Here is a 25,255-nt window from a genome sequence, read left to right on the forward strand (position 1 = left end):
AACATATCCCACATTGGTATTCAACCACCCTATAGGGTAATTTTTGACAGCTGCTGAAAGTTGGGGTATAGGCTACCATACAACCATTATACGGCTAAATGTTTTAAATTGCATTATGCTTTAAGTAGCATGTGACGTGTCAGACTAGGGTGTTGTCATGATTCTGAATCCATTCCAAGTATTAGTTTGTTCACGAAAATCACTCCTTGGGCTAAAAGATGGTCATAGCCGTCATCACAAATTATGAGGTCAGCACATTTGGGAAAATTCGGGCAAGTGGCTATGGCAAAACTAGGGAGTCTATGGCCAAACTATAGGGGTCAAACTAGGGGTTTTTCATCATTCTGAATCCATTCCAAGCATTAGTTTTGCAAAAAAAACACTCCTTCCCGCTTTAAAAGGCCATAGCCGTGATGAGGTCAGCACATTTTGGCACATTAGGGCACATTTGGGCAAGTGGCTATGGCCAAATTTAGCCCAAGGAGTTTTTTTTCGTGCAAAACGAATGCTTGGAATGGGTTCAGAATCATGAAAACCCCCTTGACCTAGTTTGGCCATAGACCCCCTAGGTTGGCCATAGCCACTTGCCCAAATATGCCCAAATGTGTTGACCTCATCACATTTCATTTGTGATGACGCCATTTTTAGCCCAAAGAGTGTTTTTGTGCAAAACTAAGGCTTGGAATGGATTCAGAATGATGAATACACCCTAGTTCGACACGTCACATGCTACTTAAAGCATAATGAAATTTAGAACATTTTGCCTTATAATGGTTTCACCCTAGTTTTCAGCAGCTGTCAAAACTTCCCTAGGGTGGTTGAATAGAAACAAATGTGGGATACATATGTTATGTCTACTAGAAGGTGTCTACTGAAGGTGTCTACTGCAGACACCTTTACAAACACATTGGTGAAGAAAATTATTTGTAAGAAATGTATTCCCAGATTTGATCGATATTATAGCCTACTGATAATATAGTCACTGTATATGTATCTTTTCCCTTTTTGCTTCCTATATGATGAATTCTTGTTCTGTTATTTAGCTACATAGAAGTGTCTATTTGTATGTCTCTAAATGTTTTGATGAATTGAACAATGTGGACCCTGTTGTAAACAAGTGTAATGCTTAATTGGGTCATCCACTCACAGTTAACAGTCTTTGTATTGAGTTTGTGCTTAAAATGTACTGTAAATTCTACAAACTGTTAATAAATATTTCAATCAATCAATCAAAAACCCTGACAAGAGCTCCATTCCAGTGCTGACATCATCATCATCATCATCATCATCATCATCAATGATGATGATGATGTCAGCACTGGAATGGAGCTCTTTGGCATGATGATTCATCATGCCAATGTAGAACTTTACTCCATATATGGTTATAGTCGACTGGCATCGTCATCGTGACAAGCATCCAGTCAAGCCCTATATAATGAGTGTTTATTGCCCTCGGTTGTGTTTAGATGCAAACAGCATTTTAAGTAGTCTACCTTAACAGCGCAGCACGCAAGCACAATTCCAAAACGTTTATTCATTGCGAGTTAGTGAGGCATTATTTACACGTCTAAACAGCGACACCTACGCATTAACTAGAATCATTGCACCTACACCAGGGGCAGCGCCTTAGGGCAGCACTCTTGGGTGACGCTCTGAGTGACGTACATGTTGTGGGCGGGGCTGGACCGTGGCAAACAGGAAACACAGCGGTCAGAAATCCCACGTTCCCTCCTATGCCTTCCCCACGTTAAAATCCATTCAAGATGGTTCACATCAGTAGGATCTGCTGGCGGAAGGTTAGTAGAAAAGAGGCTGTTACTAGAGAGAATTGTTTGTAGAAACAATATTGCTATAACGTCAGTTAATAATGCATGATGTATTGGTTACCTTGCATGGCCACCGTCGGGTCATGCAAGTGTGATTACACTGTTTACAAATAATAGCTCAAATGACAGGCAAACACAATCTCTACTCTTTGGAGATGGTATGCAAATTCACCGTTTAATCGATGATGCATTTTGTATTTGTATAGCGATCTCCCAAACGAAGTTACAACTTAAAGTGCTTTACAGAATTACTAATCACAGATATCACGTAGCCTTGGATCAATTAAGACTAGCCCTGAAGACTAGCCCTTGCAACTCTAGATTTGTTTTATAATGGGATGCATCTAGAGTTGCAATACCCCGATCCTACACTTAAACAAAACGTACCGATCTGATTCTCGTTTGGGGGAGACGGGTAGACACCCTTGTGTTTTGTTCTTGTGATTGTTGTTGAGAAACAGGAAGGCACTCGCCTTCTTCCCGTGACTGTCTAATGTCTATGTACAACAATACGTTTTATGGATGCAACTATGAGTAAACATATGTGGCACATACATTAACTATGCAGCCCAGCTGCCCATGTAATGCGTCAATACGCATCGATGAAATAATGACTACATACCGTTTGTTTCTGACGGGATTCGAACTTTGTCCTCCATTTGTCAGCATAAAGTTTCCCAGTCATGGAGGGTACTATAGTGATCCATTCTAGCCATGACATTTTGTAATCCTAATCAAATCATAGGGTATAAAAATCTGAATCCCCCCACCGCCCCCCCCCCTTTTCCCCTCACTATGTTTGCGGCTATTGCGTCTTGATCCAAGGCTAGTCTAAAATCACCTAGAATCACTGATGTACTAAATATCATTCTACAGGCTAATGAATGTAATAACTAATAAAAATAATTCATAAAACAGACATCTTCAGCTATGTACATTATCCTAGACCTATTATACCTATCATAATGTAACAATAATGTACACATATATATACAAACGCAAACGGATGCCACATGTCTGTAGGATCATGTACAAAGTAACACAGATAGAGCACATGTAATATGACATTTATATAGAATAATAATGTATAACAGATTGGACTGCCTGGTGGTCTAATAATCAAAAACGTTTTCTCTCCCCCAGTATGGGAACTTTGTGGACAACCTGCGCCTCTACGTCCGTGGAGGTTGTGGGGGCATGGGGCTGCCCCGGCTGGGGGGCCAAGGGGGGAAAGGCGGAGATGTGTGGGTGACGGCCACAAAAGACATAACCCTGAAGAAAATCAAGGACAAATACCCCCAGAAACGCTTTTTAGGAGCGGTTGGAGTTAACAGCAGGTTGGTCTGAGTCAGTGAAAGTCAAAATATATTGGTAACTAGAAAATTCGCAATTTAAAAAAATTGCAGAGTGTGGTTGCCGCAGTGGCTTACATATGCCCCTCCCACTAGTATTGCCAGCCAATTACAATTTCAAGTCACGCCTTAGATCATGCGTAAGTCATTCGGAGGGGATTTAACCCCCGAAATTCATGTTTTTGCGACAAACGGTTACATTTCTCGCTTCTGCGGTGCCCCCTATGGATGAAAATGGAATTGCTTTTAGAACTTGGTTGATTGAACCACCCCGGACATGTGATTGAAATTTGGGATGGATTGGACATTCCGTTCGTGATTTATGGCATTTTTTGTGATATAGGCCCCTCCTACTAACTTCGGAAGACGATTACGGCCGAACGATATGCACTTTCAAAATTCTGCGGCTCAGTTTTAATTGGATGGGTCCAGAGATCACGTGTGCCGATTTCTGTGAGATTTGGACAAAATCTGTAGGAGGAAAAGCAAAAAGTGTGTTTTGGACAAAATTCAAAATGGCGGAAAATCTATCATGGCGGAAATGGGCGTGGCCTATATGGGGAGATGCGTCATGACCCAAGGAATCCAGGGAAAACATTTTTTTGATTTTACGACCTACGGTTCAAGAGTTATAAGCCAAAAGGTAAAGTGGGCTGTTATAGCGCCACCATGAGGCCGACCGATAAAATTTTAGTGTTAAATAATTTTAGGGATAATGTTGAATTATCCCTAAAAGTTTTGTAACTATAGTGATTACAGTCTCCGAGGAACAAATACTTGAATGTGAATTCTTGCCTTTTCCCATTCATGTCAATGGGGAAATTTAATTCACTAATAAATTCATATCAATTAAACTATACAACATTTCTCTTAACAAAATACAAGCACACGATTCCCGATTTTTCCGGTCAATTTGACATATGGCTCAAGTGCGTACAGCGTACAGTGTGGGAGGTATAAAGCGTCAAAATAAAGACTACTAATAAAGACCACACTAACAAATAACACTAGAAAATTCGCAATTTTAAAAAATTGCAGAGTGTGGTTGCCGCAGTGGCTTACATATGCCCCTCCCACTAGTATTGCCAGCCAATTACAATTTCAAGTCACGCCTTAGATCATGCGTAAGTAATTCGGAGGGGATTTAACCCCCGAAATTCATGTTTTTGCGACAAACGGTTACATTTCTCGCATTTGCGGCGCCCCCTATGGATGAAAATGGAATTGCTTTTAGAACTTGGTTGATTGAACCACCCCGGACATGTGATTGAAATTTGGGATGGATTGGACATTCCGTTCGTGATTTATGGCATTTTTTGTGATATAGGCCCCTCCTACTAACTTCGGAAGACGATTACGGCCGAACGATACGCACTTTCAAAATTCTGCGGCTCAGTTTTAATTGGATGGGTCCAGAGATCACGTGTGCCGATTTCTGTGAGATTTGGACAAAATCTGTAGGAGGAAAAGCAAAAAGTGTGTTTTGGACAGAATTCAAAATGGCGGAAAATCTATCATGGCGGAAATGGGCGTGGCCTATATGGGGAGATGCGTCATGACCCAAGGAATCCAGGGAAAAAATAATTTTGATTTTACGACCTACGGTTCAAGAGTTATAAGCCAAAAGGTAAAGTGGGCTGTTATAGCGCCACCATGAGGCCGACCGATAAAATTTTAGGGTTAAATAATTTTAGTGATAATGTTGAAATATCCCTAAAAGTTTTGTAACTATAGTGATTACAGTCTCCGAGGAACAAATACTTTTATGTGAATTTTTGCCTTTTCCCATTCATGTCAATGGGGAAATTTAATTCACTAATAAATTCATATCAATTAAACTATACAACATTTCTCTTAACAAAATACAAGCACACGATTCCCGATTTTTCCGGTCAATTTGACATATGGCTCAAGTGCGTACAGCGTACAGTGTGGGAGGTATAAAGCGTCAAAATAAAGACTACTCCAGTGAGAAAATAATAATAAAGTGTCACAGTTACAAGAGTCTGGTTGCCCATTCGGGCAACCACACTAACTAGAAAATTCGCAATTTTAAAAAATTGCAGAGTGTGGTTGCCGCAGTGGCTTACATATGCCCCTCCCACTAGTATTGCCAGCCAATTACAATTTCAAGTCACGCCTTAGATCATGCGTAAGTAATTCGGAGGGGATTTAACCCCCGAAATTCATGTTTTTGCGACAAACGGTTACATTTCTCGCATTTGCGGCGCCCCCTATGGATGAAAATGGAATTCCTTTTAGAACTTGGTTGATTGAACCACCCCGGACATGTGATTGAAATTTGGGATGGATTGGACATTCCGTTCGTGATTTATGGCATTTTTTGTGATATAGGCCCCTCCTACTAACTTCGGAAGACGATTACGGCCGAACGATACGCACTTTCAAAATTCTGCGGCTCAGTTTTAATTGGATGGGTCCAGAGATCACGTGTGCCGATTTCTGTGAGATTTGGACAAAATCTGTAGGAGGAAAAGCAAAAAGTGTGTTTTGGACAAAATTCAAAATGGCGGAAAATCTATCATGGCGGAAATGGGCGTGGCCTATATGGGGAGATGCGTCATGACCCAAGGAATCCAGGGAAAAAATAATTTTGATTTTACGACCTACGGTTCAAGAGTTATAAGCCAAAAGGTAAAGTGGGCTGTTATAGCGCCACCATGAGGCCGACCGATAAAATTTTAGGGTTAAATAATTTTAGGGATAATGTTGAATTATCCCTAAAAGTTTTGTAACTATAGTGATTACAGTCTCCGAGGAACAAATACTTTTATGTGAATTTTTGCCTTTTCCCATTCATGTCAATGGGGAAATTTAATTCACTAATAAATTCATATCAATTAAACTATACAACATTTCTCTTAACAAAATACAAGCACACGATTCCCGATTTTTCCGGTCAATTTGACATATGGCTCAAGTGCGTACAGCGTACAGTGTGGGAGGTATAAAGCGTCAAAATAAAGACTACTCCAGTGAGAAAATAACTAGAAAATTCGCAATTTAAAAAAATTGCAGAGTGTGGTTGCCGCAGTGGCTTACATATGCCCCTCCCACTAGTATTGCCAGCCAATTACAATTTCAAGTCACGCCTTAGATCATGCGTAAGTCATTCGGAGGGGATTTAACCCCCGAAATTCATGTTTTTGCGACAAACGGTTACATTTCTCGCGTTTGCGGCGCCCCCTATGGATGAAAATGGAATTGCTTTTAGAACTTGGTTGATTGAACCACCCCGGACCTGTGATTGAAATTTGGGATGGATTGGACATTCCGTTCGTGATTTATGGCATTTTTTGTGATATAGGCCCCTCCTACTAACTTCGGAAGACGATTACGGCCGAACGATACGCACTTTCAAAATTCTGCGGCTCAGTTTTAATTGGATGGGTCCAGAGATCACGTGTGCCGATTTCTGTGAGATTTGGACAAAATCTGTAGGAGGAAAAGCAAAAAGTGTGTTTTGGACAAAATTCAAAATGGCGGAAAATCTATCATGGCGGAAATGGGCGTGGCCTATATGGGGAGATGCGTCATGACCCAAGGAATCCAGGGAAAACATTTTTTTGATTTTACGACCTACGGTTCAAGAGTTATAAGCCAAAAGGTAAAGTGGGCTGTTATAGCGCCACCATGAGGCCGACCGATAAAATTTTTGTGTTAAATAACTTTAGGGATAATGTTGAATTATCCCTAAAAGTTTTGTAACTGTAGTGATTACAGTCTCCGAGGAACAAATACTTGAATGTGAATTTTTGCCTTTTCCCATTCATGTCAATGGGGAAATTTTATTCACTAATAAATTCATATCAATTAAACTATACAACATTTCTCTTAACAAAATACAAGCACACGATTCCCGATTTTTCCGGTCAATTTGACATATGGCTCAAGTGCGTACAGCGTACAGTGTGGGAGGTATAAAGCGTCAAAATAAAGACTACTAATAAAGACCACACTAACAAATAACACTAGAAAATTCGCAATTTTAAAAAATTGCAGAGTGTGGTTGCCGCAGTGGCTTACATATGCCCCTCCCACTAGTATTGCCAGCCAATTACAATTTCAAGTCACGCCTTAGATCATGCGTAAGTCATTCGGAGGGGATTTAACCCCCGAAATTCATGTTTTTGCGACAAACGGTTAAATTTCTCGCATTTGCGGCGCCCCCTATGGATGAAAATTGAATTGCTTTTAGAACTTGGTTGATTGAACCACCCCGGACATGTGATTGAAATTTGGGATGGATTGGACATTCCGTTCGTGATTTATGGCATTTTTTGTGATATAGGCCCCTCCTACTAACTTCGGAAGACGATTGCGGCCGAACGATACGCACTTTCAAAATTCTGCGGTTCAGTTTTAATTGGATGGGTCCAGAGATCACGTGTGCCGATTTCTGTGAGATTTGGACAAAATCTGTAGGAGGAAAAGCAAAAAGTGTGTTTTGGACAAAATTCAAAATGGCGGAAAATCTATCATGGCGGAAATGGGCGTGGCCTATATGGGGAGATGCGTCATGACCCAAGGAATCCAGGGAAAACATTTTTTTGATTTTACGACCTACGGTTCAAGAGTTATAAGCCAAAAGGTAAAGTGGGCTGTTATAGCGCCACCATGAGGCCGACCGATAAAATTTTAGGGTTAAATAATTTTAGGGATAATGTTGAATTATCCCTAAAAGTTTTGTAACTATAGTGATTACAGTCTCCGAGGAACAAATACTTTTATGTGAATTTTTGCCTTTTCCCATTCATGTCAATGGGGAAATTTAATTCACTAATAAATTCATATCAATTAAACTATACAACATTTCTCTTAACAAAATACAAGCACACGATTCCCGATTTTTCCGGTCAATTTGACATATGGCTCAAGTGCGTACAGCGTACAGTGTGGGAGGTATAAAGCGTCAAAATAAAGACTACTCCAGTGAGAAAATAATAATAAAGTGTCACAGTTACAAGAGTCTGGTTGCCCATTCGGGCAACCACACTAATAATAAAGTGTCACAGTTACAAGAGTCTGGTTGCCCATTCGGGCAACCACACTAATTAACCCTGAGTGTACAAATGTAATAGAATTGGGTGAATTTGATGAATACTCTCAAGAGTTGCAAGTGGATTACGGTGTGTACTACAGTGAAAATGCTGATTGTATTTGTTTGGTGGTAGTTGGTTTGTTTGCACAATACTGTAGGCATTTGACTGGCTTTTCTCAGTCATTGCAATTCAACAACAATTCAAGGGATGGAGTATTGAAGAAAGTCAGGACACGGTCCTCGTTCCAAGAGGGCGATATACCCTACCTAAAATAAGTAATTCATTAATAGTAATTAGGCAATTGCAATGCAAGTGAATCCCTGACATTCTCATGTGATTCAACCCATTAAGACCTGAGGACCTGATTCTACAAAATCAAAAAATCTAAATCCTGACAGTTAAAAAAAAAATATATATATATATATCACCCATTCTTGAGATAAGGGACAAAACTTTTTTCAAACTGGATTTTTTTTTTTTTTAAGATACATTCAAATCAAATGGATGTATTTGTAGACACAGGTCTCAACTACCAATATTGAGAAGGAACAGGTTTTTCGCATAACATTTCTTTCTAAAATGGGACATTTATGCACTTAATACCTGATTCATGTCAACTCCGTCAGACACACTAAAATATTTTTTAATTGAATTTGATAATTTCAACAATAATATAAAGTCCTCAGTTATCTTATACTGGCTTTCAATAATCAAGTTAAGTAATACAATTATTTTAATATTGTTTTTTTCCAATATCACACTATTATGAAATATCCAATTTCTCAAATCCGTCATTTCAACCTCTATTTTCAATATTATAACATGAAAACCATGTAAAAAAAAAAAAAAAAACATCATTACGTATAATTTCAGTTGGTGTTTCAATACATATGCACAAAATATTTAACATCGAATTTTCTATTTCTTTGGAAATTAACAAAAACATCACGGGACGAACGTCTGACGGAGTTGACGAACATCTGACGGAGTTGACAAGTTTAACTGATTTAGGTTCTAGACCACCTAGGATCTTGATTCTGGTGACTAATCCCACATTTTCAAGGATGAGGAATACAGTGGTACTATTTATATTGGCCCTGTGACCATGGCAGCCATTTTCAAAATGGCCGCCACCTGCTGTTATTTTACAATAACTCAAGTTCTACACCACCTAGGATCTTGATGCTGGTGACTAATCATACATTTTCAAGGATGTGGGATACATTGGTACTATTTAGATTTGTCCTGTGACCATGGTAGACATTTTTAAAAATGGCCGCCAACTTTTTGTTATTTCCCAATAACTCAAGTTCTACACCACCTAGGATCTTGATTCTGGTGACTAATGCTACATTTTCAAGGAGGAGGAATACAGTTGTACTATTTAGATTTATCCTGTGACAATTGCAGCCATTTTCAAAAATGGTGGACCTGCTATTATTTTACCAATTTAGTCAGGGAATATTATCAGAATAATGTCAAATCTGTGATTACATTTCTTACCAAGAATTTTTTCACCAATGTGTTTGTAAAGGTGTCTACTAACATATCCCACATTGGTTTCTATTGAACCACCCTAGGGGCATTTTTGACAGCTGCTGAAAGTTGGGTACCATACCAAGTGGCTATGGCCAAACTAGGGAGTCTATGGCCAAACTAGGGGTCAAACCCCTTCGGCTAAATTCGGCCATATATCCACTGGCCCAAATGTGCTGACCTCATTTTGTGATGACGGCTATGGCCGTTTTCAGCCCAAGGAGTGTTCTTCGTGCATAGCTAATGCTTGGAATGCATTCAGAATCATGCAAACTCCCTAGTTTGACATGTCACATGCTACTTAAAGCATAATGAACATTTTGCCTTATATAGGTTGTTGATGGTACCCCAACTTTCAGCGGATATGTTAGTAGACACCCTTCCAAACACATTGGTGAAGAAAATTCTTGATAAGGAATTTATTACCAGATTGTATTAATAATCCCCTGACTAACTCATCTTCTAGACCACCTAGATCCGACTTCACCAACAGAGACCCGATTGACACCTAAACAACAAGTTTGGACAGCCCCACCAATTAGTGTTACGGAAAATAGCAAGTGTCTACCCTAGGCCCAGAGGGAGACACAGAACTTTGATGCGGCTCAAATGTTGCACGACTCCTCAAAAAGCTGCCACCAGAGATGAGAGCTGAATTCTGCCGCACAATGCTCTGCGGCCCAGGAGCAACCAACACCATGTTGGAGTTCTCTGAGTGGTTGAAGCACGAGTCCTAGCCATATAGCCTGTGCAAAGGCAAACACCTTGAAGACCTGCTTGAGGTGAACAGTGAGCAGTGAACAGTGAGCGAAAGACTGAAGACAGAAGATCTGCCTTCAGGACTATCAGGCAGGATGTGCAGACACTGAAGGCATCAGTGTCGTTCTGTGTCCCCAGCATGTCAACCAAAGCAATGTTACCAAATCAAAGGAGCCTTCACCTCAAGTCACCTGGGGCTGGGTGAGCAATCGTATCCTGTATCTAGCCTCACAACTAAATACAGACACTTGGCCAGACTGCCGTTTGAAAGGGTCAAACCCTTCATCCTGATTGGGGAAGACCACCCCACCTAATCACACCAACCGAACAAGTGAGGTTGGGGCCTCCAGGTGGGCCAGCAGCCATCTGCACAAGACTGGGCTGGACCCTGCAGGAAAGCAATCTCCAGCCAAGACAATGTAAGTTGACTATAACAGAGCCCCAGAACACAGAGCTCATGAGAAGGATGGAGAAACACTGGCAGGAGGCCACCAAGATACAACGCCACACTGCAGTGGCCAGTGAAGTCAAACTGTGCGTCTTGTGTACCTGAAAGGGACAAGTCAAAGGCCAGAAAGCCCACCTCCTTTTAATGTCCTGTCAGTAGCAACTCAACCTGCAGCTGAAATAAGCCCTGACCCCTCCCAGAGAAAGTTCATCCTTGAAAATGTAATGATTAGTCACCAGAATCAAGATCCTTGGTGGTCTAAAACTTGAGTTATTGGTAAAATAACAGCAGGTTGGTGGTCATTTTGAAAAACAATGGCCTCCATGGTCACAGGACAAATCTAAATAGTACCACTGTATTCCTCATCTGTTAAAAATGTATTATTAGTCGCCAGAATCAACATCCTAGGTGGTCTAAAACTTGAGTTATTGTAAAATAACAGCAGGTGGCGGCCATTTTGAAAAACAATGGCTGCCATGGTCACAGGACAAATCTAAATAGTACCAATGTATCCCACATCCTTGAAAATGTATGATTAGTCACCAGAATCAAGATCCTAGATGGTGTAGAACTTGAGTTATTGTAAAATAACAGCAGGTGGCGGCCATTTTGAAAAATGGCTGCCATGGTCACAGGGAAAATCTAAATCGTACCACTGTATCCCTCATCCTTGAAAATGTAGTCTTAGTCACCAGAATCAAGATCCTAGGTGGTGTAGAACTTGAGTTATTGTAAAATAACATCAGGTGGCGGCAATTTTGGAAAATGGCTGCCATGGTCACCACGAGACAAATCTGTGATGGCCCTATAGCCAAAAATGTTCCTTAAGGCATGCTCTAACTGTGTGCCAAATTAGAATACGTCCCATTATTCAAAAACTATAACTTTATTGTTTTAGGAACACTTTTGTCAACTCCGTCAGATACATGTCAACTCCATCAGACACAAAACCTGACGGAGTTGACGTCTGACGGAGTTGACAAAATTTGTTTTCATCTTAACCCTCTGTAGTACAATGTAGCCATTTTGTTTTTGCTTCATTTGTTAGCTAAACCTAACCCTAAACTAAAATAATAAACATTATTTTGGAATTCTTAACAAAGATCATAATAATGTCCTGACGGAGTTGACATGTAAAAGCTGTGACCACCCTGATATCAACATTGTTTGTTTAAAATATCAAACAATTGAATGCTTGTCAGACCAGGTGCTCCACTGTTGCAACAAATACAAACGGGACTTGGAAAAGGAGTCTTCAGGCTAAATCTGTCGACAATATTTTCTGATTAATTTAAGACTTTTAAAAAACCTGACGGAGTTGACGGGAGACGTGGGACACACATTTGATATGAGATAACTAATGGAAAAAATAAATTAAAATTATTGTGTATATTGTTTGCTATGTTGTTGACAATCTACTTTAATTTAGTATGTATATTTATGTGATTGTGACAGTATTAGACACTTTTTTAGCAGTTTGAAATTATGACCACTTGCTGGGGACAGGCTAAATACAGGCGTTTTTGGGTACAGTGCCTGCTTTTAACTAATTCAGATGGCATATGAAAACAATTATAATGAAATGAATGGCATAATAATGCACAACTGTATTACATGTAACTTTGCAAGTGCTTTTATTTTTATTAAATTAATTTATTTTTAACAATAATAAGGCTCTTATGTGTGGGACATGTTTTTTCCACTTTTGTCCCTCATCTCAAGAATGAGTGAAATATATATATATATATATATGCATTTTCAGACCCCCATCTGAAAATATGTTGTTCCAAGGACCCTGCAGAAGCAAATCTTTGAGTTAAAAAGGTTTGCTGTGAAAGAATATTATATTCAAAGATTTGCACAAATTTCCATTATAAAAAAAGGAAAAAAAAGATTTACAAGCTCATAGCGCGGCACAGAGTGATATACTATAAGTGAGCTTATAGTATATCTGCTATTTTTCAATAGCTAAAGTTTAAAATATTGGTTAAAGTGATTAAAAGTTAAGGTAGGTGACACAGATGTGTTACGGTCTTAATGGTTTAAAAGCATTGGCAGTAGGAGTGGAGGTGAGATCGTGTTTGTGTTTCAGTATCCGTGCTTTGAGAGGGGAGAAGGGACAGGACGAGGAGATCTGCGCTCCTGTGGGTATCACCGTTACCAGCGATGATGGCCAACTGCTTGGTATGTAAAAAAAGAAAAGCACCTACATGCACAATGCCACTGGTTCCCCACCACTGGGTCGGGACCCATTTGTATGGGTCCTTTATTTATTTATTTAGTTTCCTACATTTAGTTTTCCTTCTTCTCTTCTTTTACTCTTTTACTGTGAAGTACGAATATATTCGTACTAGGGATGCCAAACGACTCATATTTGGCCAATCGACGAATCGAGGCAGAAAATCGACGTGTCGAACGACTTTTTTCCAATTTTTTCTTCATTCTTTTTATATTTTTGTTGTTGCTGCGCAGCAGTTGAGAACGCAACTATGCATTCCTTTAAGCAACACAACTTCTGCAGCTGCATCCATATGTTTAGAATTTGCATCAATGATCAAATCCCAATAAGAACCTAGACCTAAGGAGAAACTTTATTTTGTAAACAACGAAACTGAAGGAGCAGCGGCGCTATCGGCTAGTAGTCCCAACTCTCAAGTGTCTGCAGCCCGTCACGAGTCCCGTAATGAACTGATACGGCACGCACGTTGTTCCGTATTTTAATGTCGGGTCAGGGAATAAATACAGTATGAATGACGGCGGGATTTATTTGACAAATCTGTCCTGCTTTCTTCACGAGAAGAGAAGAGCGCTCACCGCTCAGAACAGAGCGGACCTGTGGCTGTGGCTGTCAGTTCACTATACGGCATGTGGGAGTTGAGATGTGAACCTGGGTCTGGGAAGCTCAGAGCTGCAGCCATTGGCTCATGATACGAGCACACGACCAATGGGACAGATCATTCAGTGTTGCTAAGATACCACACACACACACACACACACACCCTTGGGCGATGGGGTCCACAGCGCTCTGCTCAAAGTGAACTTGCATGTGACTACCCTTGGACGATGGGGTCCACAGCGCTCTGCTCAAAGTGAACGTGCATGTGACGAGCGGCACTCGGGCTCAGCACAGCAGTGTCACACAGACAAACACGTTTATCAGCCAAGTATGTACATGTTCGTTCCCCATCATATAGAATTATAGAGACACACAGGGACAAATTTCACGCCCCCAAATGAGACTGCGGCCCCACTTCTGGTCCGTTTCAACGGTGTACTGCAGCTGTCAATGCAATCCCTATGAGATCATAAAATACCCTCATTTCACTGGTCCATTACTGAGGCTGTAGCGATTTCTTTTGTGTTCTAATAAAGTGTCCCATATTTTTCTTTTGTCCTTTTCAATGTCACATACCTGCCATCTCAATATACAACCCACAATGTACTATAATATACTCCATCAGTTTGTGAAAAATGCTAGCATTGTAAATCTCAAGTCAAAGTGTTTTATATATATATATATATTTATATATACGTCACGGTTGCATCCCTTGAGGTTTTCAATACCCAGATATATTCGTTGTATTTCGTTTTATATGCTATGTATTTGTTGAAAATGATCTAAACAGCATCTTGCAAGACTTATTAATACTCATCTGGAGTCTCTGGACAATTCACTAGGTTAGTTGAAAATGTCAGGATGTCACTCCTCCATTTAGCTGGGTTATTTTCCCATGCAACTATTCAGCCAAGTTAATTATACAACAAGTTAACAACGGTAAAACACACCGTCGGAGCTCCGAGGCAGGTAGAACATATTAGTAAGCCTGTGACATGTTCAAAATATAGACATGAATAACAAAGTCAGTCGGGATCGGGATGTATATTGAGAATTCCACTCTTCAAAGTCGGCGCTCGTAGCCTCGTAAAGGCAGTGACGTCCCTTATAAGCGACAGGTTCTCTGTCTGCCGTCTCCACTCTGCTCTGTTAACATTATGGGTAACTCATTCAAGTGGTAAATTAAATGTGAAATACATCCTCTATTGAGAAAACAACAATATATGTTGACTAGAGCTGGGACTCGATTAAAAAAATTAATCTAATTAAGCAGAGGCTTTGCGATTAATTAATCTAGATTAATCGCATTTTAATCGTATATCATTATTTGACCCGAGAACAGTGAGAAAGCAATTTTTTCAAATGGATTTTGGTATACTAGTGAATCAATGAATAGTGAATACATACGTTTAAGCAATAAAACATTGTTTTTGTAGTAATAGGGGTAATAATTCTTTATTGAATAATTGCACACAACTGTGCTGTAATCCACGCTACCATCGGATAGCCTTTTAAATCCTATTTCCAATCCACGGGGACAAGCAAAGTGATCTCAGCGGCTTCCCCCAGTCTGGTGAACTGTCTGCAGTGTCTGGTGGTGTTATTGTCTGAAGAGGACACGGACACTTGGTGCGCAGGTCCGTCTGAAAACTGTCCAGTGACAACGTTCCGCGGTGAAAAAAATAGTGCGATTAAAATGCGTTAATTTTTTTAATGCATTAATTTTTCTGTAGTTAATTAATCGTAATTAATCGCAATTAGTCCCGGCCCTAATGTTGACAAAGACACTTCATACATTTGGAAACATTTTTATTCAAATCAATATAGTCTTCAGTTCATTTCATATTATTTTAAAAGTAGGCTAACTACAGTTGAATTTCAAAGGGCTGGCCTGCAGTACACTGTTCCAACGGACCAGAAGTGGGGACGCTGTCTCATTTGGAGGCGTGGAATTTGTGGGGGCGTGTGTCTCTATTGACCGATACCGTAGTGGGTCTCATGGTCGCAGCCTACGTATTTCCTGTAGGCGGAGACGACACATCTGCAGTTTCCCCGCACCAAGCTTCTACTACAGTGAATGGAAAAGTGACTGATGTTAGTCTGCTTCAAACGTTACTCTTTTACCTGCTTTTTACTAACACTAACATTACAAAGATGCCCAGAACATCGGGATGAACCTGTGTAGTTTATGGCTGCTCCAACAGTAGTGGCAACATAAAAAAAAGAAAAACGGAATGTCAAAATAACTACTGCAGTGGCTGAGACCAGAGCCATTGAGTAATGGTTGAGACAAAGCAGTGAAAGGTCCTGAAAGATGCATAACGTCAGTCTTACCCAATACCCAATCTTTCTGTTTTAGGAACACATGGCTGCTGTACTTTATACCTCATACTTTAATGCTTAGTACAGCGGGGAGGAAACCGATTCTCTTAGTGGACGGCTGGACACAGGCGCTGGCATAAGTTAACTACATTTATGCTACCAGCTAGCAGCAAAAAAATAGTTAATAATTATTGTTTAAAAACTTTTTCAAAATACAGTCCCAAACAAAACTGCAACATTTTTCATGAATTCAATTCAACAAATTCAATGTTTTTTCAGTCATTTCATGAAGAAATCCAAGACAAATCTAAAAAGTTATATAAATTAGAGAACAAATGTTTAAGTAGTAGTGAAATTAGCAGATCTACAAGCTCACAAAGTGACGTGTTGTGAGCTGCTATTTTCACTAGTTTGGGCCCCGGGAAGACCTCAAATTTCTCTTTTGGGTCACGGGCTAAAGAGTTTGGGAAACACCGCACTATGACCGTCACCAGAGGCGTCTGGGAAAAATGCGAGGCCCTGTGTGAACATTAATTTAATTCATTCATTTGTTTATTTTGGCCTTCAATTTGCAAGTATAACTAAATTAACACCCCGAAATGTAGCCTAAGAGTAAGCTATATGAAAGCCTTTTATAAATTATACTATTGGTATTCCACACAGGTGTTGCCAAATATCTAATTATCTTGCCAGTCAGTTGCGCATATGACTTCTAGGTCATATCAATTGAATCAGCAGAGCAGTGCTGCTTCTCACTCTGCACACACTGACTGACCAGCTAAAGTTTATGACTACTTTAAACGATATGACAAACCTTGGATTAATTCTTCTGAAAACGAGCAGCAAAAGGTAAGTGATTCACACATTCAGGGCATTGGGTGTTATTGGATGCACTGCCAATAACAGCAGCAGCAGCAGTGTGTGTAGCTGCTGCTGAGAGAGAGAGAGAGAGGAATCGCTGTGGGAGCCCAGTGCTGCAGCCTCTTTACTGTTGATGATTAGTATGTTTAGTTTGAGTATAAACTATTTTTTTCTCTCTGATCTGTGACTTATTTTGTATTTCCATCAATTCTGCTCAGCACAACAATACTTCATTTCGAAGACTGTTGAGACAATCTTAGCCGCTCTTCCTAAATAGACAGTTCCCAAGGTTTTCTCTGGCATTCCATTTAGGCCAGACAAGTAGACAAGTATTAAAAAATAAAAAACCTCTACTGTACTGCAAAAGATTTCATTTTGTGACTGACTGTTTTTGTGTCCACCTCTTGTCTGTCTGTTGGCTGTAGGTGAGCTGAATGCAGAAGGGGAGCGAGTGTTGGTGGCAAAGGGCGGGCGGGGTGGGTCTCTCCACTCTGCGTTCCACCCCAGTAAAGGTCAAGTCAAACACATCCGGCTGGACCTCAAACTTATTGCCGACCTGGGCATGGTGGGGTGAGAGAACACACACACACACACACACACACACACACACACACACACACACATACACATACACATACACATACACACACACAGCACTGATGCTTTAGAAAAAACAAGGGAACATGGGATGGCTCGTGTGTGCAAATGTTGGTCAGCAGCGTTATGATTCAATAAACCATATAGATAATATATTGTATTCAAGCCTTAAAGGGAATTAGTACAGCATATAATAGGAACGATCTTTCACTTGGTGATACAAGCGTGAAATTTGGCATGAACATGCCTCTGGGTCTTCTCTTTAACTTTTTAAACCGAGCCAACGAAAAATCCAATATGTCGGTAATTTTTCAAGATGGCCGCCAAATGAAAAAGGACTTTTGTGGCGGTACTGGACAACCATGGGTCCGGCCGACTCGAGACCAGGCACTGCACTCCCTGTGGGTGTGTGGAACGTGTGTGTCGAATTTGAAGTCGGTGGGGCGAACGGTTCTTGAGTTACGTGGATTGCAGATGTACAGACACACACAAAATTCGTGCAATTAGCAGATCATTGGAACGGTTGTTCGCTTGGTGATACAAGCGTGACATTTGCCATGAACATTCCTTTGGGTCAACTCTTTAACTTTTTAAACCGAGCCAACGAAAGATCCAATATGGCGGTCATTTTTCAAGATGGCCGCCAAATGAAAAAGGTTTGTGGCGGTTCTGGACAACCATGGGTCCGGCCGACTCGAGACCAGGCACTGCACTCCTTGTGGGTGTGTGGAACGTGTGTGTCGAATTTGAAGTCGGTGGGGCGAACGGTTCTCGAGTTACGTGGATTACAGATGCAGACACACACAACATTTTTGCAATTAGCAGATCATTGGAATGGTTGTTCGCTTGGTGATACAAGCGTGACATTTGCCATGAACATTCCTTTGGGTCAACTCTTTAACTTTTTAAACTGAGTCATCTTGAAAAATCACCGCCATATTGGATTTTTGGATGGCTTGGTTTAAAAAGTTAAAGAGTTGAACCAAAGGAACGTTCACAGCATTATACATCTGTAATCCACGTAACTCGAGAACCGTTCGCCCCACCGACTTCACTGTTTATAAACAGCAACGCAGTTTGGGCTGCATTCTGATTGGTCAGAGGTGTTGTAGTTCGAATGTCTGCAAAATCCGACACCAGAGCGAACAAATAAAGAGATGCAATGCAATGCAAGCTTCCACTGATGTGGAGGCTTGCATTGACTTCAATTGGTTTAAAAAAAAAATCACCAGTGTGTAATGACCTTTATGACTGTTTGAAAATCTTCCCTTCCACTGCTCTCTACTCTATATATATGCAATCCCATAGTTGGAACGGTGGGGCGTTGCTATGGGAACCGGACCAATGTTATGTCATCTACACCACATTCCGTGCTCAGCCAATCAAATCATTTCCGTGGTACAAACACACAAAGCTGTGCATAGGGGCCCCTCAAAAATAGAAATACTTCCACAGAGCTTTTAAAAATGTCACAAAAGTATTGCTTTCCCCCCAAAACAAACTATGATTGTGAAACAATAATTTCCCTGGCACAACATATTTTCGGATTGGGTTCTGTTGCGGCTGTGGGCAAATACATGTCTTCAGGGGGTACCTTGTTATGAAAACGTTTGAGAGGCAGCCACTGCTTTACACTATTACAGTTCACACACATTTGATGTTCTGAACTTCTGGAATGTCAACAGGTTTCCCAATGCAGGAAAATCTTCCCTACTGTCTGCCCTGTCCCATGCAACTCCGCAGGTTGCTAACTATGCCTGTGAGTATAACTAGCAGGCGCGCACGCACGCAAACACTCACTCACTCACGCCTTCATGTCAGCATCTTTCTAAAAATGTCATTATCTCACTCAACAGTCACCACCGTAAGACCAGAGATTGGAAAACTGATGTACACGGATCACAAACAGGTGAGTGAAGGCCGACTACAACCCTTGAACCCTACTGTATAAGTAGTTTGTATGTCCTTTGATTTCATGTCCTTGTATGTCTTATCACGAATCAAAGATCTCAGTCTTAGGATGTAGGATGCTCCTTTCCTGCTGTTTCACAAATCACAGATTTAGATTTATTTAGATTTATTTTTATTTAGCTTTATTCCACGAGCCTTATACAGTACCTATATATTATGTAAGTTGTTTATATGTCCCTAGATTTCACTAGCTGATCTTCCTGGCCTGATAGAAGGCGCTCACCTCAACAAGGGCATGGGCCACAAGTTCCTCAAACACGTGGAGAGAACCAAACAACTGCTGTTTGTGGTGAGTAATAGTAGTTAGTGCTGAGGTACAGGAGTTTGGTCCACTATGCCAGAGGTTCCCAACCACCGGTCCGCGGAGGAACATGTTCCACTGGTACGCGAGAAGGGACCCCAGGTTTTCCTGACCGTCACCAGGATTTCCCAAACAGCTGTGAAAAGTTGACTCTGTCCAGTTGAATGAAAATACAAGGATTCATCAGGGACACTGACTGGTTTATAAACTGCTTCGAGTCCATGTCACTTCCGTCACTTCCGTTATGCACAGCATAACAGTGGAAACGACACTGTCGAATACTTGATGTCTTTACCGTTACCGTGTCCGTATGTGTTCAGAGCAGCAGCGGAACAACAACAGCTGCAGCCTATTTTGTCACGCTCGCGCTAATGAAACAAAATACTACACGGTACGGGACGGGATTATTATTTCATGTCAAAACATATTGAATTATCCGAAGATGATGTAACCCAGGTAAAGTAATGCGTCACTCTGCATGTTACGTTTTCCACATGTCCAAAGTAATTTCTGAATGAAAAAGACATAGGCCTAACCCTTTTTTTTAAATCATACTATATCGTTTTTAATATAACGCCTTAGGTCAACGATATAACTTTATGGTGTGATATAATATTATAGCAGCGCAGGCCAGTCAACTGTCTTCCCCGTGGGTTATGTTTTGGTGCTGATGCGCAGTACCTGTATGTTGCTACTTGCTGTCTTGTATGCCTTTTGTGGTTTTGTGTTGAACAGGCGGTGAAATCAGATATGCTTCTGGGCCAAATAAAGCATGCACTAACAACAGTAGTAGTACGGTAGAATGCTGTAATGGTTCATCATGTTGTAGTGATGCTCGTCTCTCTCTCTCTCTCGCTCTCTCTCTCGTCCTGCAGGTGGATGTCTGTGGGTTCCAGTTGGCCAGCAAAACGCCGTTCAGGTCGGCCTTTGAAGCCGTGCAGCTGCTGACTAGGGTGAGAACCAGTCACACAGTATCTAGAGATACAGGGCCAGGTGATATGACTTGATTACGAACCCAAACCTCGAGCAAAGTTTTACGATGCTTTTACCAATCACTAAAATGCAAAAGGGAGAGTAAACTGAGCCGTCTGGGTAATTGTGCGTAGTAATTAAAGTTGAGCAGGAAAATCCCTCAGTTCATACTGTAGGTGCATGCATTTTCATTTCCTAGAAATGAGAATAATAGAGAAATGGTAAATAGAGAATTTACCATTCCTGTTGACAGAGCGGAGATTAGATCACAAAATGAGAGATTTTTAATACAGAGAGACAATTACTGAATCAAAAGTAATCAATAACTATATATACTATAAAAAACTGTCCAAATTGTCAAGTTAAGTTATATTTAATATAGGAAAGAGGCAAATATTGTAAAAATTGCCTGTAGATCTGCTTTTTTCCCCACAATATCTGTGGAACCAAGTCGGACAAAATGTAATGCCTGTAACTCTTACATTCCAAGTGCTTGGGTTGGTTCAAATATTGTTATTTAGGGGGGTCCCTAGTCCAAATATTGTTGTTTTTTGGTGGGGTCCCTAGTTCAAATATTGTTATTTTGGGGGTCCCCGGTTCAAATATAAATATTGGGGTGTGGTGGTCGGGGGGGGTTTCCATGTTCTATGGAATATCACAATGGGGTAAATAAGTGAATCTATGACGTTACTGCATCTCCTCCTGCAGGAGTTGGAGCTTTATAAGAAGGAGCTGCTGTGTAAGCCTGCGCTGCTTGCCGTGAATAAGATGGACCTCCCCGATGCGGAGGACAGGCTGGCAGAGCTGCAGGAGCAGCTGGAAAACCCACACGGTGAGTCCGATGGACTGTAAAACTAATTTCTTCCTGTCAAAATGGCTTGCCTGTTATCAGTGGTGTAAAGCAGTGGTTCCCAAAGTAGGGAACCCCCAGGGGTCCTTGAGGGAGTTCCAGGGGGGTCCCCAGCTAAATGATAGTTTGTAACCAAATGGACCATTACGGGTCTGTAACCCTGAGAGTGTACAAGTGGAACCAATGGGTCCATTTGGTTCCATTTGTACACTCTCAGAGTTAAATTAAACATTGATTTTACAATATAAATTGGGGTCCCAGAGATAGAAATGCCATTAAATAGGGGTCTGTAGCCTATAATAATGTAATTTTAATTCACACATTAATCATGTTACCAAGATTGCCTTTTTTCACCTTAGAAATATTGCACGAATTAGAGCCTATTTGTCTTTGGACGATGCAAAAACGCTAATCCACGCCTTTGTTTTTTCTCGGCTTGATTACTGCAATGCACCTTTTTCTGGACTGCCTAAGAAAACAACTGACAGATTACAACTTGTCCAAAATCCAGCAGCCAGAGTTTTAACTAGAACTAAGATGAGAGAACATATTACTCCAGTTTTGGCTTCACTGCACTGGCTTCCGGTTGTTTTTAGGATTGATTTAAAAATTATTTTACTTGTGTATAAAGCTCTCAATGGTCTCGCACCTTCCTACCTACATGACTGCCTGCCTAAATATGTCCCAAACCGCCCCCTAAGGTCTTCCACTGCTGGCCTGCTCGCTTTGCCTAAAAGAATGGCAACTAAAAAATACGGGGAAGCAGCTTTTTGCTTCTACGGGCCGACGGTATGGAACAAGCTCCCACTGTACCTTCGTCAGGCAGCCTCTGTAGACATTTTTAAAGCACAGCTCAATACCATAGAGTATATATGAATAGAGAAGGCACCCAGAGGAAACCCTGACTGGCGAAATGGACATAGTGGCCGAATGAAGGTATTGCAGCCTGGCCCCAAACACATGAACGCGCTGGTCCGTTGACTATCATTGTGCACGTTCACGACGGCAGCACGCTCGTTCGCGTTCGTGCACGTTCAACGGCAGCGCGTTCATGTGTTTGGGGCCAATCCATCCCAGAATGCTCTCTGTTCCTACCCGGAAGGAGGAGTGAAATTGCCTCATGCGCTTTTGAGCAACTTAATGCAAGTGGATGGAAGGAGAACTCGGGTGCCCTCTCTATTCATATATACTCTAAGCTCAAGACCCACTTCTACAACATTGCTTTTAATTGATCTTTTATTTTTTGTTGTTCATGTCCTCACTGTATTGCATTACTGCTTGTTTTTTAATGTCGTTGCCTTGCTTTTCTTTTTTTTCCCCTCCATTGCTCTGTATAGCACTTTGAGCTGCATTTCATGTCATGATATAAAAAAGTTTCATTATTATTATTATTATTATTATTATTATAATGCATGTCGAACTGGGGGTCCTTGGATTTGAACAGGTTGACCACACTGCTAGAGCTGCTAAAATCCTCTCTTATGGGGGTCCCTGGCATATTATTTTCAAATGGGGGTCTGCAGGCTAATTAGTGTCAATTTGTAGGTCCTTGACATACTCACAATGTGTCGCGGTGCGACGCATTGTGAGCTTGTAGATCGGCTATTTTCAAAATATTTCTATACACGTTTGAAAACTCTAAATGGGACATTCTGCATAATGACTACTTTCTACTTTTGTTTAAGTACATTCTGATGCCGATAACTTTGTACTTTTTATTCAAGTACACTTTGAATTCCGGATTTTTACTTGTAACAGAGTATTTCTACATTGCAGTATTGCTTTTTTGCCGATACCTTTGTACTTTTTACTCAAGTACACTTTGAATTCCGGATTTTTACTTTATTTCTACATTGCAGTATTTGAGTAACAAAAAATTGTTTCCCACTACTAGGCCTGTTATAACACCTCTCTCTCTCTCTCTCTCTCTCTCTCGCAGAGTTCCTCCACCTGTTGCCTCCCGACATGGTCCCGACCAAACAGCTGACATTTCGACACGTGGTGCCAGTGTCCGCCTGTAGCGGCCTGGGGACGGACCGGCTCAAAGCACTCGTCCGGAGCTCCCTGGACTTGGACGCTGCCGAGGCAGACGAGAGCGGCCATTGGGACAGACTGCAGGCTCTCAGAAAGACAGCCACCATGATGCCCGTATGGGGCAAGAGCACTGCGCTATGAACTGCCACCAAACCAACTAGGGATCCACCCAATATTCTTTGCCGCCAAAACTATTCGAGCCGAATAGTGGCAAAAGAAATGCATATTCGGTTCGGTAGATTTATTTTTTAGAGCCGGAACCAAATAGTCAAAGAACCAGAGTTAACCTTTTGTAACTTACTGTTTTGTTGTGATGACGTGATCAAAATGTAATCATGTCTTTTGCCTTTATCATGTCGCTAGCTCTACAACGAAGGTACGGTCATGACGCATGATTTAGGATCGCACCTGAATGGTTGGCACGCCACACCCCCCGAGGTGCTGCTAGAGTGGAAACTGCGCCCGGAATGTATAATTGTACAAAATCTGGTAAAAATAATATTAATCATATTCGGCTATTCAGTATTCTGCCAACTGTTACCTATATTTGGTATTCGGTTTCGGCCAAGAATGTCCCATTCGGCGCATCCCTACAACCAACCATGTCGATCATGATGAGGAAATGCGTCAAGTTTTGGTTTCAAGAGGGGAAAGCTGAGTTTGCAGTGAGGGAGAACGCACAATTATTATTATATATTTTTTGTTGACCGATTTTACTTCCAGTATGTTTGAGGGGCACTAGCCCCTTCCATGCCTGGCTTTGTGTGTTTCTGCCCGTGGCGTCATGTGTGTGGCCAAGTCTGTGGAACTTTTATGACGACATTTGTTCCGTACAAACTTTCAGGCCAAGTCGATGGCAAATGACGCCACGTCACACAACGTCTTTGTGTGTGACCATCATGATGAAAGGCACCCCTCACTCCACACAAGTGTGATTTTTGTTTTGTAAATCATTGCCCTAAAAGTATCTTTATTTATTTTATTTTATTTGCCTTTATTCATAGGGTACAGTAGATCAGTGGTTCCCAAAGACCCTAGGGGTCCTTGAGGGAGTTTCAGGGGTTCCCCAGCTAAATGATAGTTGGGAACCAAATTGACCCTTATGGGTCTGTAACTCAGAGAGTGTACAAATGGAGCCATTAGGATCCATTTGGTTCCATTTGTACACTAAATTTAAATTGTACACTAAATTAAGTTTCATTTTACCATAGGTAAAAAGGTTAAATATGAGGCCGTAGCCTAATTCAGGTCAAACCGGGGGCCCTTGAGCTGTAAAGATCTTCTCTTATGGGAGTCCTTGGCATGTATTTTAAAATGGGGGAGGGTCCTCAGGCTAATTGGGGGTCTTTTAGCTAACTTTACAAGAAATAGAGAGAATACCAGCACTCACGGACATGTCATTTGGTTTAAGGCACTTTTTATTATTTTATATTCGCACAGTACGCACAACGTACGCGTTTCGGCGTATAGCCTTCGTCAGCGTTATACTATGCTGTCAACAACAGAAGTGTCACATTTTATAGTGTC

General features: G+C 41.0%; 1 protein-coding gene across 1 annotated transcript; it reads left to right on the forward strand.

Moving 5' to 3' along the window:
• Positions 1-1,691: 1,691 nt before the first annotated feature.
• On the forward strand, positions 1,692-24,686 carry gtpbp10 (GTP-binding protein 10 (putative)). Its single transcript, XM_083786080.1, has 10 exons — positions 1,692-1,796; positions 2,970-3,163; positions 13,077-13,168; positions 17,429-17,573; positions 19,286-19,359; positions 19,457-19,509; positions 19,753-19,860; positions 20,748-20,825; positions 21,553-21,676; positions 23,634-24,686. The coding sequence occupies exons 1-10, from the start codon at positions 1,764-1,766 to the stop codon at positions 23,867-23,869; spliced, it is 1,137 nt and encodes a 378-aa protein (XP_083642206.1). The 5' UTR covers positions 1,692-1,763; the 3' UTR covers positions 23,870-24,686.
• Positions 24,687-25,255: the final 569 nt, after the last annotated feature.

The sequence above is a fragment of the Protomyctophum parallelum genome (assembly GCF_964188405.1).
Source record: "Protomyctophum parallelum genome assembly, chromosome: 16".
Classification (NCBI taxonomy): domain Eukaryota; kingdom Metazoa; phylum Chordata; class Actinopteri; order Myctophiformes; family Myctophidae; genus Protomyctophum; species Protomyctophum parallelum.